The following is a 20563-nucleotide window of genomic DNA, read 5'->3' on the forward strand; positions in this document are numbered from 1 at the left end:
TATTCCTTGCTTATTTCAGTTGTAAATGTGCAGCTTCATATATGAATTCCTCTATGTGTGAAGGGTATGTGTGGGCCTCCCTACACAAGCCATGCGCCTTGGCATGAACATGCAGCTTTGTGTGGGAGCCAGTGTGTGAATAAACTAGGAGCCATTTCTCTTTCCATCAGTAGCAGCTGTCAAAATAGGGGTTAACAGACTGGCTTAGAATTAAAAGAGCATAAAAAACGAGACAACCAGACTCTGCACTGGCTTATGATAGTTCTGGTTGAATTAGGTCAATATTTTGTGCTCAATAAAAAAACAAACTAACAAACCGCAGATCTGATATTATGTTCGAAAGACACAGTCCACTGCTGGCTCCCTTGCAACCAAAAATGAGAAGAAAATCCAATCATTATTGGCAGATAATATGTGTGATGGAGGGTTCTGCGACAAATACAGTAAACAAACCAGCCGGTGCACAGCTTTCAGCAATATCTACTTTTGGAACTGGGGGCACCATTCGTAAACACATTTACTAAGCATCAGTCTCTGTTAGTTCATTTAGGAGAATTTGCCTGTGTGTGTAAACTATGCAAGCTGAACATATTAAATATTATAGTATAGGAACAATGGCACTCTTTGTTGCAAAAAGTTTGTTTTATTTTATTTTCTGTTTATAGTTGGTATCCTTGAAATTGCTAGTTCATGGACATACATTAACCACTTATTTAAACAAGTGGTATTTTCCTTTAAAATAACTGTTAAATCAATTATTTGTTTCCTGTCCACAGCAGGTGGCTTCTTTTTGTTGATGGCCAGAGGGAAATACTTTTTTGTATCAATATCAGTGCATGCCAAATAACAACAAATCTAAACTTTACTTTGTAATATGCAAGTGCAAGAGTTAGAAGAGTGTTTTCTGTATGGAGTTATCGGGAGGTTCATTGGGTAGTTACATTTAGCCTAAATATACTCTGATATACTCTGATGTGCGTTTAGCAAAACGTAATGTCATGTGAATTGTGGTGCTGGAGGAGACTCTTGAGAGTCCCATGAACTGCAAGAAGATCAAACCTCTCCATTCTGAAGGAAATTAGCCCTGAGTGCTCACTGGAAGGGCAGAGGCTCCAATACTTTGGCCACCTCATGAGAAGAGAAGATTCCCTGGAAAAGACCCTGATGTTGGGAAAGATGGAGGGCACAAGGAGAAGGGGACGACAGAGGACAAGATGGTTGGACAGTGTTCTCGAAGCTACCAGCATGAGTTTGACTAAACTGTGGGAGGCAGTGGAAGACAGAAGTGCCTGGCGTGCTCTGGTCCATGGGGTCACAAAGAGTCAGACACGACTAAACGACTAAACAACAAATGTCATGTGAGAAAGGTTCTGCATATTTGGTTTCACACAGACAATGCAACTAATGAGTTCTAGAGTTGCGACCCCTTGACATAAAATTTCTGATGTTCTGGTAAGGCATGGGTCAGAGTCTGCTGGGTGAAGCCTTGCAGACTATAGAAAACACTCCATTTATCCAAGGCAGGGTTGGAGAACTTGTGGTACTCCAGATGTCTTGGACTCCAACTCCCATCAGTCTTGGTCAGGGATGATGGGAGTTGTAGTCCAGCAGCACCTGCAGGGACAGAGGTTGCCCATTCATCCAAGGCATGCAACTGTTGCAGAAGCTTATCAGTAGTAGTGTGCCAGCAAACAATAGCTAAGGCATGTGCTAGGGAACGCCCACAGAGCACAACATAATCCAGATGGAAACTCTACCACAATAAGAAAATATGAAACACAGGGTGTTCTGAAGCATATCCCCAATTACTTGAAATGCTGTGGCTACCTGTCACTACCTTGTACCTTTCTGGTCCTCCTCTGACCTCTTTTTCCTTGCCATGCGCTTACTGACTGAAGCCAGCAGTACAGCCGTGGCCGCTCCTTCTTGCCTTTGCCTCCAATTCTTAACAACAGCCGAGAGGTGGTATGTGGCAGCTGTTCTAGATTCTGTAGCCTGTGTATGTGAAAAAAGAATTTAGAGCACTGAGTCTCTTTCCTTTGCAGCAGTATCCACAAAAGGGGAAATTTCCCCAGCTGGTTCGCCTACCAGAATGGCCTGTTTACCAGATTTTAAAGCCAAGATAGCCAACCCAAGGTCCTATTTCGTGCATCCTTATTGTACCCTCCAACATTTCTCCAGTGAAAATAGGGACATCCCATTCCATAATGATAATTTTACTATTTATACCCCGCACATCTTACTGGGTTGCCCCAGCCACTCTGGGCAGCTTCCAACGTATATAAAAACATAATAAAACATTAACTATTAAAAAAAAAAACCAACCACCTTCTCTATACAGGATTGCCTTCAGACACTTTGGGGCTCAGATAACTCCATACCCTCCAACATTTCTCCAATGAAAATAGGGACATCTTAAGGAAAAGTTGGGACATTCTGGGATCAAATCAGAAACCGGGACGGCTTCTCTAAATCAGGGACGTCCCTGGAAAATAGCAGGGATCTTTGGAGGGTCTGCTGTATATTCTAAAGCTGTTCTTAGGATCTCTTCCTATGAATTCTTCTTTCCCACTATAGGGGTGGTTTCTGTGATAATCTCCCATTAGCAGAAGCATGTCATATGACGAGACCTTAAGAGAGCAATGAGCTTCTTAATGTATTTTTAAGGGGTGACTGGTCTGTTTTGGTTCTGAACGTGTTGCTAATATGCTGGAAACGGACGTTTCCAAGGACTATCTCAAATGAAGTGGATAACACTTTGTTCAACATTTCACATTATCCTCCAACACACAATATAGCCGGATGTTCGAGTCTCTGTGCCCCCTCCTCTTTTATTTCAAAGTGTCTCGGCTTCAGCCATGTGGAGAATTTCAGCTCGAATCAGTTTTGATTGCTCCCAGAAGAGTTCCTTGGCACAACTCTGGAGGCTTGACTCAGATCTTCCTCACTGGCAGCAGTGACAGAATTTCTGGCCACATCCCCTACACAAATGTTCCTAACTGTTTCTCAAGCTCGGCTCTCACAGCAAGGTGCTTGGTGCCAAGTGCTTAAAATGCTCTCACGCTGCAGTTAGTGTAAATATTGTTTTTAACATACCATTAATTTGCTGGACTGCGTTTCCAGCCAGCCAGCCAGCCAGCCAGCCAGCCGTAATCTGGCATGAGATTTGTGCACACCTGTCTTCACATATACACATTCTCATTCATTCTCTCTCTCCCTCTTTTGCACGCACACACTAGGGCTGCGTACACACTGTTCTGTTATAGCACATTCAAAGCACGTTCTTTTCCTCAAAGAATTACGGGCGCCAAAGTGTACCCCTCACAGTTCTTTTCCTCAGAGAATTATGGGGGCCGTAGTTTTCCCCTCATAGAGTTACAATGCCCGGCAACCTTTCACAAACTAATAATAATAACAATTTTTTTTATACCCTGCCCATCTGGCTGGGTTTCCCTAGCCACTCAGGGCGGCTCCCAACAGAATATTAAAAACACGATAAAACATCAAACATTAAAAACTTCCTGCCTTCAGTTGTCTTCTAAAAGTCAGATAGTTGTTTATTTCCTTGACATCTGGTGGGAGGGTGTTCCACAGGGCGGGTACCACTACCGAGAAGGCCCCCTGTAACCTCACTTCTTGCAGGGAAGAAACCACCAGAAGGCCGGGTACATTTTCTGGGTACATTTGGCTTACTGCTTGGCGGCCATATTGGCACCAAAGTTGCAATTCCACTGCAACCACCAGATGTCTCGGAGCAGCGTGTAATGCCAGGAGAAAGCTTCCTACTAGCACTGAATTACTACATTTGCCTGGTTCATCCATAAAGTGTTATAAGGAGTTAAGAAGATTTTGTATTTGACTTAAACACTGTAGTAATCTAGTCATCAGATGGCCACCTATACTTTGTTTTTCTCCTTCAAATGTGCCAAATGTAACAGATGGATTATGTTTATAAACCCAAAATGTATGAGGAGAAAACTACAGCCGTACTTCAAACGTTGCTGGAAATGTTGGTGGGTGTTTAAGACATGAAGGTTGCAAGTTTCTTGATAATATGTTCAAATGTTTCTGCCTTGGAACACTTTGAGGTTCTTATGAAGGATCAGTGATAAATAAATGGTCTAAATAAATGGCAAAGAGAACAAGATGCTAGATTAAATGGACCAATGGCTTGATCCAGCCATCTGTTATTATGCACACCAATAGTTCTGAAATGATGGAGATTGGAGTAATTCCTGTTTGGGTCATAATTCCTCCACCGAAAGAGTGGAATACAATACTATTGCCCTATGCTGACCTAGGGAACAAGAGCAATTGAGGGATTCTCCCACATGAAAGGCCACAGTCCCTTAGACAGAGTCTGTTACTTTCCTGTCCAACCCATATTTCTGATGGTACTTTTCCTGCCCATACCAGCAGAACAGTTCCAGAGGAGAAGGCAGGCAGGCAGACTCACAGAGATGTGTCACATCTGTTATAGAAGATAACTATTAAAGCCAGTTGCTTATGCTGTTTGCCTCCGGTTGAGTCAAGCAACATTTTTTGTCCATGGTGCCCTTCTTATTTTTTTGTGGGCCCAAAGGCTAGTCCATAAAACATATCATCTTAGTTCAAAGGTGGGCAGTTTATAGCTTACAGCCCAAATACTGATCACAAGCTTGCAGTGTTCTTACAACAATGGCACCATAATTCAACATCCTGCTATTGAAAAGAAGGCAAGCCTTCGCTTTTTGCAGCACCATTGAGAGATTTCTGTACATCAGAAAATGCATGTTTCCTGAGGACTCTCTCCTATTTGATCTAAACAAGGAGGCTTTGTGTGACTTTATAATTGCTTTTGTCTGCTCCTATGTCTCCTTTGGATTGGAGGGTTTGCTTTTTTAGTTGTGACAACTGATAAATCATGTTTGCAGGAATATTTGTGAACACATACACTGCATAGAGTTATTGTGGAGTTGTTCTTGTGGAATATATACCTGGTGTATGTATACATGTGAGAATCATCCTCATTTATGCGCTGGAGTTATTCCCCCCCCCCCCAGTTTATCTGGTTTATCAGGTCCTCTGCTGAACTGCCACATGCTTTTATGTTGCCTTTCTGGAAAGTCTTTAAAAGCAGTTTCAGGAGGTACCCTCTGGTACATATACAATCTTATTATCTATCTTCTATCGATGTATCATCTATATCTATCTATCATCTATCTATCTATCTATCTATCTATCTAATCTATCTATCTATCTATCTATCTATCTATCTATCTATCTATCATCTATCTATCTATCATCTATCTATCATCTATCATCTATCTATCTATCTATCTATCATCTATCTATCTATATCTATCTATCTATCTATCTATCTATCTATCTATCTATCTATCATCTATCATCTCTCTCTCTTTCTCTCTATTTATCATCTTCTATCTATCTATATCAGGGGTCAGCAAACTTTTTCAGCCGTGGGCTGGTCCACTGTTCCTCAGACCATGTGGTGGGCCGGACTATATTTGGGGGGGGGGGAATGAACAAATTCCTATGCCCCACAAATAACCCAGAGATGCATTTTAAATAAAAGGACACATTCTACTCATGTAAAAACATGCCGATTCCCAGACTGTCCGTGGGCCGGATTGAGAAGGTGATTGGGCTGCATCCGACCTGTGGGCCTTAGGTTGCCTACCCCTGATCTCTATCTATCTATCATCTATCTATCTATTTATCTATCTATTTATCTATCTATCTATCTATCTATCTATCTATCTATCATCTATCTATCTATCTATCATCTATCTATCTATCATCTATCTATCAATCATCTATATATCATCTATCTATTATCTATCTATCATCTATCTATCTATCATCTATCTATCTATCTATCTATCTATCTATCTATCTATCTATCTATCATCTATCTATCATCTATCTATCTATCTATCTATCTATCTATCATCTATCATCTATCTATCTATCCAAGCCTCCCCCCCTTCAACAAAAACCCTGGTTACGCCCATGTATCTATCTTCTTATAGTAGTTTAGTTTCCCCTCTTATCCATACTTTGTGCCAAGTACCAAAAGCACCACTTGTGAAACAGGACAGAAGGAGCTGCTGAAAGCACCACAGTGTTGTAGCTCATGGTTCACAGGCCAGCCCAAAGTTCACCCTTACAACCCTTTGATTTTGCAGTGCTTGGAGCTCTTGTGTTCAGTGGTGGCCATGTTTCTTTCTCATTGGGAGAGCTAGAATCCACCAGCAAATAATGTTGATGTGTCTTGACTGCTTTGCGCTGCCCCCCACCCCTCAAAAAACAGCTTATTGCTTATTGCTTTTGTGACTCTTGCGGCGTAGCTATAGCTAAAGACTGTTCTTCTGATAGTGCTGAATCTAATAACACTGTTTTATTTGTGTTTGGGTTTCTTTTCTTTCTTTAGCAACAAGAGCAAGACCCCACAAATCTTTACATCTCAAACTTGCCCATTTCCATGGACGAACAGGAGCTGGAGAACATGCTGAAACCCTTTGGACATGTCATTTCCACCAGAATATTAAGAGATGCTAATGGCGTCAGTAGAGGAGTCGGCTTCGCCAGGTGAAAACCTTGTTCTTCCTGACTTGTGTGCAGGAGTTCTTTCTCTTCTTATTATGTGCTCTGGACTTTTTGCAAGTGCTGTCTTTGCTCTGAGATCTTGTGACTATAGAATACAGAGGAGGAGGAGAGAGCTTTATCAGATTGTGTGGCTTTGCTTGAAAACACTGTTTATTTTATTTAGCAAAATGACAGTAAAATAATCAGGGATAATTAGATAGCAGTTCAATTTCAACACTAATAAGAATAAATGTCATTCTGTCCAAGCTCCTGTATATGATTATGCTTGATATTTCTTAATTTAACGACAGGAAAATCAGAAAGCGGGAGTGTAATCTGAACTAGATGAGGTCTGTAGCTTCCCTGTAAGGCACTTGGAAGATAGTGCTGTGACTTAGAGCAATATCATGAAGTTGAATGTCTGTGTTGCTACATCTGCAAACAAAGGGAAGTTATCCAGTCCCAGCTAATCTCTTTCCCAGAAACAAAAACTGCTTATAAATATTCTACAGGAATATGCAAGTATACTCTAGAGTTATGCTCCGTCAAGGAACATTAACATATTCTCCACCTTGGCTTATGTCACCAAATAATTTGACAGGCATCTAGAAGACTTGCCTGAAGAGTTTAATAGGAGATGAAGTTGCTAATACTAATGTTCAATTTTCATTTCTTGAGCCAAGATGCTGGAAATTGATAGCGCTTTTAACTCTTTTTGCTTCTCTTTTGTGGATTGTAATAATTGATAACCAACAGCAGAAGGTGTTCTTACTATCTGAGAAATGCCAGAGAAACTAGGCACCGTGGGTTGTTTTCAGCTAAGTAATACTCAGAGTAGACCTACTGAAATTAATGAGCCCAAGTTCGTCATGTTGAATAACTTCAGTGACTCTACTCTTGAGTATTGAATTCTACCTTTTATGTCTATAGTTAAGTTGGACGAAAGAACAACTTTATGCGAAAATTCTAAACATGTTTATACTAGGAGTTATCATTTTGTCCCCGCAAATACATTGATTATTTTGCTTTTGGGGGGGGGGGGAGTGTTCAGGGTCAACATCAAAGCTCATAAGAACCTGTCTTTTTTTAAAAAAGGTGCTTTGTGGGGGCAAGACAAACCCATACGACCTCACGTTGGGTTTTGGAATATCTGGGCTGTGCAATCTGTATTAGCCTGTTTTTGATCTACCGTGGAGGCAGGACTTGGGTCCCCAGATGTTGTTGGACTACAACTCCCATCATCCCTGAGCTCTGGCCTTGCTAGCTAGGGGTGATGGGAGTTGTAGTTCAACAACATCTGGGGACCCACAGGTTGAGAAAGGCTGGGTTAGGTAGATGGACGGGATGCAGTTAATGAATCTTTTCGATCCCTCAAGAAAACCCTTGGCAGATGTGCTCATCTATATAATGTGTGATCTATGGCTGTTATACAGCACAGGCAGACTGGCCAAAAGTGTCTTGTAGGGAAAAAAGCACATCTGTTTTCACTAAAGATGCAAGTTTCTCAAAACGTTTGAATATTGTCTAGATACCACTTTTTTTAAAAAAAGTGATGATACTTTCATTTTACGTCATCACTTTTTGCTGCTTTTCTTAAGATGCAGAAAAGAAAATCTGTTAATCAGAAGGCAGAAATGAAAAGCAAAAGAACTGTTGTCATTCACAAAAATGATTTGCGTGGAATTTGTTTTTGCTGTTAGCAAAATCACGCTGCTTTAAAGAACCCCTCGTGGCAAGGGACTTCGGATGAGCAAGTAAAACGGTAGCAGCTATTTCATGCGTATCTGTGAGATGCAACATATCTTAGTGCATCATGAACAAGGCAGGTTTCCCCTGTGCTAATAAGGTGTCATAAGTTAATAGGCATTGTGATTTCACCTTTTGTCCTTGATGCAAAAGAACGTTGCTGTGAAGAAGATGTTAAAATAACAGGGTCTGCATTCAAATGGCAAAACAGACTGAAGGATGAGGCTCTATTGCCTCCTCCCAGTGAATTCATTAACTTGCCTTATTATACATTTGCTAAGGGGAGATGCATATCTGGAACATTAACTTGCGCTTGAAAGCTTGAGGTTTTTTTTCCACAGGAATGAATTTAACAGGGGCTGGGGAGGGGAGGAGATGACAAGGTGGAATATATACTTTCAGAAGCACCAAGTAGCACAAACTGTGTTTCCATGAAGTATAAAGGCAGCCAACGCTGGGGGTTATTCTGGGATGTGTGCCTTGCCTGCTGTGTGGTTGAAATGCTCTTTGTGTACCTGGAAAAATTCAAGGGCTGCCCAAGATATTTTGCTGCTTGAGATGACCTCTGTGGCCAGGATTGTTTTTTACCAGCTTGCAACAATTACAGGACCACAATAGCCTGACCTCAGTGGTCCATGCATTGACAGTCTCAAGCCTTGATTACTGTAACATGCTTTTTGTGGGGCTGCCCTTGTATTTGGTCCAGAAGCTTCAACTTGTGCAGCATGCAGTGATTGGACACCACACAGGTGCAGATTACTGCTGAGAAAGCTCACAGGTTGCCAGTTTGCTACCGATCCAGGTTCAAGGTACTTGTGTTAATTCACAAAGACCTAAGTAGCTTAGACCCAAAGTGCCTTAGGTAAAGGTAAAGGGACCCCTGACCTTTAGGTCCAGTCGTGGCCGTCTCTGGGGTTGTGGCGCTCATCTCGCTTTATTGGCCGAGGGAGCCGGCGTACAGCTTCCGGGTTATGTGGCCAGCATGACTAAGCCGCTTCTGGCGAACCAGAGCAGCGCACGGAAATGCCATTTACCTTCCCGCTGGAGCGGTACCTATTTATCTACTTGCACTTTGACGTGCTTTCGAACTGCTAGGTTGGCAGGAGCAGGGACTGAGCAACGGGAGCTCACCCCGTCGCGGGGATTCGAACCACCAACCTTCTGATCAGCAAGTCCTAGGCTCTGTGGTTTAACCCACAGCGCCACCCTTAAGGACCCTCTGATTCCTTATGTCTCACCTCTGTCACTGAGGTCCTCTGATGGGGCACTTCTGCTGGTTCCCCATGCCCATGAGATTTGGTTGGCTTTTACGAAGCACTGCATCCTTGGTGTGTCAGGCCCTGCCCTGCCAGACTCCCTACCAGCAGATTTTGGCCAGGAAAAACCCCTCCCTTCTTTCCCATGTATTTTTTAAAATTATATTGTTCAGAAGGGCTTTTGCAAGATTATTTATCTCTTTTTGTCCAATGCATTTTATCGATGCTTTGTTGATGCTTGTAATGTTGCTTTTACGGATGCCTTTTTGCTGATTTTATTTTAATATGTTGAATCCCGCATTGATACATTTTTATGGAAGTGCCGATTGTAAATACATAAAGTTCACAAAGACAAAACAGTGCAGAAGCAGGAGATGGAGGGCAGGGGATAGTTCTGCTACCTATTCCTTAGAGCTACTTCACAGCTTATGCAGAATAAAATTACGGCACGTCTGAGGACAAAGCTGCACATTATACTAAATCCATAGTGTGCAGCTAGGTGTGTTTTTTCTTTAATTACAAGCAGTGTTGGAGAGGGAGGGAGGAAGGGAGGGAGAGTAAGACTGCAATTGGGTTTGTAACATGTATGGAGCAGAGAGTCATAGCCCTTCTTTTTCCAGCCACAATCTGGATGAAAATCACCCTCCATGTGGCTTTAAGGCTTTGAACGAAGTTTCTATTGGCACCAGCACACAAATCTAAGAAAGATGTATTGATTTATCCTCATTATTGATTTATCGATCACCTTCTAAACAACTGTCTCAAGCAGTATATGCTGAAGATGATTAAAAACAGTTAAAAACGCAATGCGCTGAGGGCTTTGCAAAACCGATTTGTTTGTTCCAATAAATACTTCCCCCTTCCAGCTCGCTAACCTCAGAAATACCCACATAATGGTTTGCACTTGCATACAGAATCATTATTGGGTATATGTGGACTTCTTTTTAAAGGTGCTATGTGGAAACACAAAACAGGTGTGTAAGTACCTATTGGCTTTAAAGCCGCACCATCTTCCTCCTTGCACTGGGAAGCTAGATCTCTAAGCAGTGCAAATCCCATTGAAAGATGAGAGTACATCTTACGATCTGAAATTGTATTATAGGTGCGTCATCATGTCCTCCACTGGGAAACATATCCCTAAGCAGTAGAATCTCCATTACAGAACATGGATTCGAGTTTTATCACTAGTGTAGAAAGAGCTGTTGTTCTTGATAAATGACAGTTACGGACAACTAACTTTCATTTTCTGAAGCTGTTTCTTAATGATGGAAGTTTGCAGAAGTAGTAGGCGCTATAACTTTTATTTTTTGGGAGGGTGGGCTGACGTCTTGTATCTTAAATTGACCTTCCAAAATTCACCCCCAAGTGACATTTTATAGCAGACTCATAAAGCTCTGAAAAGAGGAGAGAGAGAGAGAGAGAGAGAGAGAGAGAGAGAGAGAGAGGGAAAAAATGAGGGAAATGCTTACAGCCATACACTCATCTCTTGCAGTGCTAGCGGGTACCAGTATAATACTTAAACTGAAAGGCAACATAAATCAATCAGTGCCTGGCTATGTTTTATGCTACCCATTTCCCTGCTCAGGAAACACTAGTAAATGTGTTGAACATAAACTGCTTTAGAACAATATTGCTATATGGGGCACGTAGCTATGTCAAAGGTAGAAATTCAGTTTTTCCTTCCTTTAATTTTTGTAAAGGCCACACCTCTGCCCAGCCAGGGGGCATACACATTTGAAAGCTTTGGCCCTATACCAAGGGTGCTTTAAACAGCTCCTGACATATTTCTAGCCAGAAATATAATAATAATAATAATAATAATAATAATAATAATAATAATAATAATATTTATACCCCGCCCATCTGGTTGAGTTTCCCCAGCCACTCTGGGCAGCTTCCAACACAATAATAGAATACAATAGTCCTTCAGATATTGAAAGATTCCCTAAAATATGATTGTACAGGTCATCCCTTTGAGAATAGAATGGGGGGGGCATCTTTTACACGCCTTATTGCAGGCATAGGCAAACTCAGCCCTCCCAGATGTTTTGAGACTACAATTCCCATCATCCCTGACCACTGGTCCTGTTAGCTAGGGATGATGGGAGTTGTAGTCCCACAAACATCTGGAGGGCCGAGTTTGCCTATGCCTGCCTTATTGTCTCCCTGGACAGCTGAGTGGTCTTATCATCAGGTTTTGGTTTCTTTCCCCCTTTTTTTTACACTAGGTCTCATGCATGCATGTGTAGCTAGATCAGACATTTAACAATCACTTACATTTTATGAGGCCGAATGACTGGATCTTCTCCGTTGTTTGCTTTTAAGTATCATGGCATGTTCTGAAGTTTCTTTAAGGCTGTCTGGCACCTTGGGAGATTTCGTGATAAGTTTGTTGGCTTCTCAGCGAACCAGATGCATTCCATAATCATACATTAGAAATTTCAGGGGAGCTGTTTGTAGGGAGTTGAATTGTATGCATTACTATGACTTGATGATAAACATCCAGACATACGGTTCACTTGCAGGATTGAATCACTGACTGCAAAATTTGAAATTTGGATAAATACCCGTGCTCCCATAGTAACCTTTTTAGTGTGCCACATCCCATAATGCCTGTGCGCACTTTTAAATGTTTTATAGTCATAAATATGCTTTCGGTTTGATATGTGGGATATTGATATCTCAGGATTTTCTTTCACCTTTTAGGAATAATATTTCAAAACCCAAAAGCAATAATAAGCTAGAGGTACAGATTTGGGATTTGGATCAGGATTAAAAAACATTTTGTCAATTTATAAGGATGTTACTTATACTGTACTTTTAATGGAAAAGGAAAGGAAATTGGAATAATATATTTTGTATGGCAGTGAAGGAAAATTACACAGTTGTTCCACTAACCTATTATTTTAGGCTTCCAACATTTTGCTAGCAACTCATTTAATCATCTCATTATTTTTGTAATACGTATTTTGTCTTTTTCATTTGTGGTTTGAATTAATTGGCATAATGATCATGTACAGTTGACTTAGTTCCATAAGGTCTCTGCATGTAGTATTTATTTTTGTTATCTTTGTTCAGGCTCCCTATTACTTTCATAATTCTTAATGACCATGTTGGGTCAATTATGGTTTCCAGCGGAACCAATATCCACAGGATATTCTGAATATATATATAATATTATCCCTAACACAAAGATTGTGACTGGCATTTGGCTTAAATTATCAACTTTGAATGTCTAACTTTCAACACTTATGTTTTATAAGCATCATGGGTACACAAATTCACAGCGGAAACTTTCACTAAAGTAATATTTCTTCGGATGTTCCTGGTATTTTTCTCAATTTCTGTGAGCCAGAGAGGCATTGACAGTCACTTTCTTTGAAGCAGCTGCTGCTGATTATATATTTATTTTTATCCCGCCTTTTCCCCTAATGGGACTCGAGGTGGCTTGCAGATAAAATAAGAACTGCTAAAAACATGGGGGAAACAATTAAGCACTGGTAGAATTAAAACTATCTGTCTGTCTATATGTGATATAGCTTGCTTTTTGAGTCAGATGGGGCTAATTCACATGAAACTTTGGGCATATCTGTGAATTGAAACGACTGATGGTCTGCTCATGATGAAGAGATCAGGAGGTTGCCTTGTTATGACCATGTATCAATATCAAGCACATCTGCGGTCTGCTGCGTTTGGTAGGTCACCACAAGCTCAGGCAAAATAGCATTCCAAGGTGTGCCACCCATAGCACTTTAAAGGAGGACACCACTGATTTGATCTGGAATCTTATGCTCAAAAAGCCTGCACAGTATCCTACAAAGCCTGTGATCTATGGCTCTTCCAGGGCCAACATCAGGTTTCAAGACCCTGGGCAAAGTACTGTTGTGGGACTCCCTTGGAAATGAGGGCCCTCCAGCAGCAGCAGCAGAGGCTGGCCCCACATGCCCATTCCCACTCCCAACCCCAGAGGCAACAGGATTACTGGGTGGTGGTACATAGCAGTGCAGACCTTGAAGAACAGGCCCACATCATTGGACTCCCCAGCACATTCACCAGTAAAACCAAGCCGCTCCCCGGACAACTGGGAAACACTGGCCTGCGAGCGCTCCAGTTGGAGAACAACCTTTACCAAAGGTGTCATGGGCTTTGAAGACACTCAAACCCAGGACGCAAGGGAGAAACGTGCTAAGAGGAAGGCACACTTGGCAAATGCATACCGTGATCAACTCCCACCCGGAAACCAATGGCCCCACTGTGGAAGGATGTGTGGATCCAGAATTGGCCTCCACAGTCACTTGTTGTTAAAACCGTGTTGTAAAGGGAATTGGGGTTGCTTGTGCGTAAAGGGTGCTGCAGCTCTAGACAGCGTTGCCTGGATAAACCTTTCCCTGGCTGGACAGCCCTTTCTCCATGACTGTCTCAGTCACTGGCAGAATCCGTTAGTGGGCGTTTTCTGAACTTCTTCCAACATAAAAATTCCTTCACTCCAAGTCTCCGCCTAGCCTCTCTGCGCGGAAGTCTCCTGCGCAGAGTGGGCGTGCCCAACGGAGGTCCTGGGCTCTCCCTGCTGCTCTCTGTGGAAGAGTCTCGGAGCCCTCCCTCCGCAGCCTCCTCTTTCTTCCTGGTGTCCCTCCTATTTCCTTCCTCCAAGGAAGCTCTCTCTCTCTCCCTGCTGGTTCCTTCTCCTGCATCGTCAGGGAGCCTTACCTCCACCCTAGGCTCCGATGGCAGTTCCCTGACACGTGTTTATGGAAGACAATCTTACTTGGCTACGAGTGATCGCCAAAGAAGAAGAATATTAGATGGGTGCCTTCTCTCTCTTGTCTTTCCAATACCTGTTGAAGACCTTCCTCTTTCAGCAAGCCTTTTTAAGCTGAGATCTTTCTGCATCAGTACTGGAATTGTCTTTATGACATCTTTATGGTTTTATCACCTGGACGTTTGCTGCCTTTTGTGGGATATAAATTTAATGATAAATAAATAATCCCCACAATGCAACAACTACCATGTATACATTATGGGCACACATTATAGCGTTGGAATTTAAATGATGCAGGTGGGTCCAGCCACACAGGACTGACAGTTCAAGGTCAGTGCTCCAGCCAAGGGCGCCCCAACCCAACAGTAGTATTTATTTTTATTTTATTTATTTATTAGATTTATAAACTGCCCTTCATGACAAGATCTCAGGGTGGTTCACAGAATATAATAGTAGTTGTAGTGGAACCATGACAGCCTAGAATCTGTGCTAATGGCAGCCTTGCATTACTGGATTCTGCCAAGCCATTTAAATTTTCTCACAATGCAATACCCTCTATGCAAGCTCTTGTCAACACTGGGCCAATATAAATATTTTTAAAGAGATAGATAGATGATAGATAGATAGATAGATAGATAGATAGATAGATAGATAGGGCTGCAGAAGCACAGTGGTGGTCAGCACTTTTGAATACTCAGTATTCATTATATGTGTTAGACATTTTTGCTCACTGGATGGGTTTCTCGGTCACTAATGAAATAGCTTACATATGTTAGCTTCTGTAAAATACAGCAAAAGTATATTTTAGAAGAGTATATTCTGGGGGGGATGTGTATATGCTTCTGCTGGGAGATATATAAGGTAGAAATGTTTCGTAGAGTGGATGTCATACTGGTAATTCAGCAAGCCGTGACCCATATAAAGCAATTGCAAATATATCTCTGGCATTCAAGCGGACCCAGCAGAACGTGCGAATTTTTGTGTTGTGATCTGAAGCCAGGCTTAATGTGTTGTGGACTGCCTGCTACAACATTGTTCTAGGTGGCTCCAAAGGATTCAGGTAACATGGAAGAAAAATGGGCCCAGTTGTAGCTATTGAGCACTGCGCTTGAAAGGAGTATGTCGCTACAGCTTTGTCTATTGTGCTTCGTTTTCAGATGGGATTTGATAATGCTAGTGTCTGTTTCAAGTAAAGTGTGTGCCAGATTACAGATAGCTAGCCCTAGCATTTGAAAGCTGTTAATTGTGAAACTTGAGAAGAAAATGAACTTGTTCTTTCTGAGGTGGCTATTCAAAATCTGGGCCTCCCCACTTTTTTACTTTTTTGTGTGTGTCATTCTAGAGCACTGTGGGCTTCGCTTTTATTTTCTTCCCACATAAAATGCACAGAGCGTACAGACGCTCTTTCATTTGGCAGCCTCTCCCTTGCCTTCTTTGCTTGGGAATACTTTTGGTTTGTTAAGGATGTGCCCCCATGTATTAAAATGAAATTGTCACTGCTGTGTGGTGCAGCGTAACATGGTTTGACACTCCACGCCCGCAGCTACAGAAAACAGGCTTTTATTGCATTTATTCTTTCAGAGACAAGAGTCTCTATAGATTTGCTGCCGATGTACGCTTAGTTAAATCTGAATGAAGCCAAAGTGAACAATCTTCAGCATCAGTCGTTTTGTTCTTTGTCGAAAGGTCCATAGCCCACGTGGTTGTGGCAGCATTTAAAAAACAAAACAAAAAGCAGGTGTACAAAAGATTGCAGTGATTACAAGTCAAGAGGGACAGTTTTAGTGCCTCCTCCTGAAATAAAGTAACATGCATTTTGATACCATTAAATCATCCCCTGTTCACATTTTCCAAACTGCATCTGAAAACCGCTACAGGAGAATGCAAACCCCGTGTTGACACTCTGGAGAGCATCTTTGCACTCCAGAAGAATGCATATTACCCTATCACATATTTTTGAGTTTTTGGGTCAGCCTTTGGGGGCTGTATGTTAATGCACTGTGGAAGGAAGCTGAGCCAAGCTACGTGAAAATACGTTGAGTTTATAGCAGTGTTCTTGCTGGAGGCGCAGCAAGCTGGGGGCTGAAAATTCAAGTGACAGCCAGTATTGGGAAGAGAGAGAAAATGGAAAAGGTTGATACATGTTTGTAAGGCTGGAACTTTCTATACTGTCCCTTTAGCATCATTTCTTTGGGGAAATCCTACCAGATCTTCTTTCAGAGTCAGATATGAGTTTTCGATTTTCACAGCTTGGTATGGCTGGTCTGCTGGGGATGGAGCTTTTAAGCAGAAATGGGCTGATAGCAGCTCCCTTTTATGAGCAGTGTGGATAAAGTATGTTTTAAGGTTAGCCAAGGCGTTTTGAGGGGATTTAAAAACTTTTTGGGGTGTTGGAAGTATGTGACCAGGGTAGGCAACTGGAATTGATTTGAATTGATTTGTTAGTATATATTGTGTTTTTGCATACAAAGTGTAAGTTTGGAAAAGGGGACAGGGGCACCGTGAAATCAATTGGATTCACACAGAATGTTATGCAAGTTGCTTCAATACTGAGCCCAAAGCACAGAACCATGCCTGGTTTCAGTACCAAATTTGAAAATACAGTGGTACCTTGGGTTAAGTACTTAATTCGTTCCGGAGGTCCATTCTTAACCTGAAACCGTTCTTAACCTGAGGTACCACTTTAGCTAATGGGGCCTCCCGCTGCCGCCGCGCGATTTCTGTTCTCATCCTGAGGTAAAGTTCTTAACCCGAGGTACTACTTCTGGGTTAGCGGAGTCTGTAGCCCAAAGCGTTTGTAACCCGAAGTGTTTGTAACCCGAGGTACCACTGTAATGGTTTTCATCACAATCCCTATTTGCATGCTAACTAAAGGTGGCTGGGAAACAGAGAAGATCAGGAGGGGAGGAGGAAATGAGCAGAAAGTGCAAAATGTGGTGTTAAAGGAAATTAGGTGCTTCCGTCTCGTGGAAGTGGAAGTGTGGTACCCAGGTAGATTCAGCTAGCAGAAAGCTTTTTGTGACCGTTTCTTCTGGAGAACTGGACCTCTGAAGTATAGGGGGAGGGGAATTACTGTCAGATGCAGAACAAGACAATCATTTTGGCCTCAGAAAATGAGAAATGCAAAGTTGGTAAGATTCCCTCAACCAACTTGCTACTTCAGTCTCTCAGAGCTTTTCTTCAGACAGCAAAAAATTGCAGGAAGGACCAAAATGTCTGTGTGGGGGGTTGTTTTCCTCAGGAGAAACCGCTCCGATAACAACTACTGCCATTTTGAAAATTAGAATCCTTATGTTTTGTTCCAATGGACTGATTTAAATCTTTTTTAAAAGTTTAAATTTAAAACATTTTCCCCAATTTACCCCGGCTGATTTAACTTTCCCTTCTGTATTGCTTGTATTGTGGTTGAGGAAGTATAGTTGGGTGGGGGAGAATATATTATCCCGACTGAAGGCCTTACCAGGGAGCATTTCATAAAGGTGATATTGTCTGGGAAACAGAGGGTCACTTATGAAGGGGGGACGTGCATACCCCCCACCCCATTTCTCCTGAAAGCAGGATGCCAGGAACACCACAGCCCATTCAAAGTTTATTGTAGCCTGCACCTCAGTGAAACATGTTTTTAAAATGCCAAAAGTAGCCAGTTTCCCTTTAAGGAAAAATTGCAGCATTTGAGACTTTTTAATAAAATATTGTGCATGTTGTAGGAAAAGTGGATAGGGAAAAGTCTCTCTCTCTCTCTAATAATAATAATAATAATAGTAAAATCTGGGGCCATCCAGTGAAAATGAATGCCGGAAGATTCAGGGTAAACAGAAATAATTCTTTGCACTGTATATATATAGCATGCACAGTACAGTTTTAAAGCATATGACTTCCTCAGAATAACCCTGGGAATAGTAGCTTCCCCTTCACAGAGTTATAATCCCCAGTCCCCTTAGCAGCCTACAGTTCCCAGGGTTCTTTGCAGGAAGTCATGTGCTTTGGATGCACATAGTAAAAGTCTAGCAGGAACAGAAAAATGAGCAGCTGGTGGGAAACGAAGAGGAAGAAAACTGGGGGTGGGGAGATAAGATGTTAAAATATTTTCGAAATGGCATTTGAAAATTGAGCGGCTAATAAGAGTGGGAAGAGAAACATCAAGATGGCCGGTTGGGGAGTCATTTTTTCAATCTGAATTAATGAGAGGTCAAATTTGTAAAAATAAAATAAAAAAAAATTTGGAAAGCAATAAAAATCAAACATATTAAAAATAAATGTGCTTTAAAAGTATTGTGTGGATTTGTGGAGGATGAAATTAATGGACTATGCGGAACTTGATAAACTAACGGGAAGGATCCGAAACCGGCGGGACCAGAAGTTTACTGAGGACTGGAGTAAATTTACGGATTATTTGAAAAGTATTTGTGATGATCAGACGACGTTTGTAGGTTTGCAAGAAGCTCTGTGAGGAATAATATTAGAAATATTGCAAAAATGAAGAAGGAGATAGGATATGTTAAAGATATAAAGGCAATATTAAGTTAGGAAATGCGTAAGAAGTGAACAAGACGGAGGATTATCAGAGGTGCTGATGGAAGTCCAATAAGAATGTATTTGTGATAAATTGTGTGCTATGTTTTATAATTTTGTATTTTAAAATATATATATATATATGTATGTATTGTGTGGATTTGAAGGGAGTGACGGCCACCAACTCGGATTGCTTTAAATGGGGATTAGGCAGTTTCATGGAGTATCTGTAGCTATTAGTCATTCTGATTATGTACTACCTCCAGTTTTAGAAGTTGCTGGAGAATCCCTGCATGTGGGATTCCCATAGGCATCTGGTTGGCCACGGTGAGATCAAGATGCTGGACAAGATGGTTCATTGGCCTGATCCAGCAGCCTCCTCCTCCTCCTATGCCCACGTGATTTTCAGAACACACACACAAAAAGGTAATGTTGTAAGTGTAGCTGCCACAGAGACTTGGATGTACAAAGCCAATGCATCCAGACAGAAAAGTATCGCAATTCCTCTTAAAGCATCAGTATAATGGAGGCAGGCGGCACGTTTCATTATCAAGTGATATTGCGTGACTTTTTCTTGATACCTGTCATCTGATCGATGTTCCATAATTATTATTATTATTTCTCTTTCTCAGGATGGAATCTACCGAAAAATGTGAAGTAGTTATTCAGCATTTTAATGGGAAATACCTGAAAACACCCCCTGGTGTGCCAGGTAAGTGTTGTGTGTTCTCTCTCTGTGTGATAAAATATGGAAGCTCCTTTTCCAGAAATGGCTCTTGAGGAGAGTTCTGACTTGACATTTCACATATTGGTCTCTCTCTCTCCAATTTGCATTGAATTTGTGCTGTTGTATGTCTTAGGTCTTGACACCCCCACTTCCACATTAAGTATATTAATCAAACAAACCGAATAAACTGGGTGGGGGAGGAGAAAATGAGAGTGGAGGAAGATAAAGGGGAAATAGATTTAATTCAACCTATGGAATCTCATTACATAGAGAGGTCACTGAACCCATTTCCCACTATCATGAGTTCTTACTTGCCATCAATGTATTTACTGTGGAATTTGCTGCCAAGGAGTGTGGTGGAGTCTCCTTCTTTGGAGGTCTTTAAGCAGAGGCTTGACAACCATATGTCAGGAGTGGTCTGATGGTGTTTCCTGCTTGGCAGGGGGTTGGACTCGATGGCCCTTGTGGTCTCTTCCAACTCTATGATTCTATGATTCTATGATTCTACTGTCCTTTATGCCACAGCGACTGGATCTAACGGTCAGGGGTCCCTCTACCTTTACAGCATTTTAGATTGAGCTTGAATTGCTGTAGTGTTTCCTCTTTGTTGCTCACAATTACAGCTTCCCACATTCTTATTTGTTTTTCTTACTGAAATGGAGAGCAGAATGAGAATGCATGTGGGCATGTTTACATATTATGTGCAAAATCTAGGTTGACTTATGCGTGTAAACAGTAGTTACATGTGAATCCTGATGATCGGAATTGGAAAAGTATGTCACCTTCAAGTCACACAAAATGTTGTGTTGCACTTATGGCCACTTGGAGTAGAATATTATTGCTGCTGCTGCTGCTATTATTATTATTATTATTATTATTATTATTATTATTATTTGCATACCACCCTTCACCTGCAGATCTCAGGGCAGTTCACAACATAAAATTACAATATAAAAACCACAAAATGCATAGTAA

General features: G+C 41.5%; 1 protein-coding gene across 8 annotated transcripts in view; it reads left to right on the forward strand.

Moving 5' to 3' along the window:
* The window catches only part of RBMS3 (RNA binding motif single stranded interacting protein 3), a 752431-nt gene that overhangs the window by 593703 nt on the left and 138165 nt on the right, over positions 1-20563 (forward strand). For all 8 annotated transcript variants that reach the window (XM_053409861.1, XM_053409864.1, XM_053409862.1 and 5 more), the window contains 2 exons: positions 6434-6591; positions 19494-19573. In XM_053409861.1, the coding sequence (XP_053265836.1) occupies positions 6434-6591; positions 19494-19573 (238 nt within the window). The remainder of the gene's footprint in view (positions 1-6433; positions 6592-19493; positions 19574-20563) is intronic.

This window comes from Podarcis raffonei, chromosome 12 (genome assembly GCF_027172205.1).
Source record: "Podarcis raffonei isolate rPodRaf1 chromosome 12, rPodRaf1.pri, whole genome shotgun sequence".
NCBI classification, from domain to species: domain Eukaryota; kingdom Metazoa; phylum Chordata; class Lepidosauria; order Squamata; family Lacertidae; genus Podarcis; species Podarcis raffonei.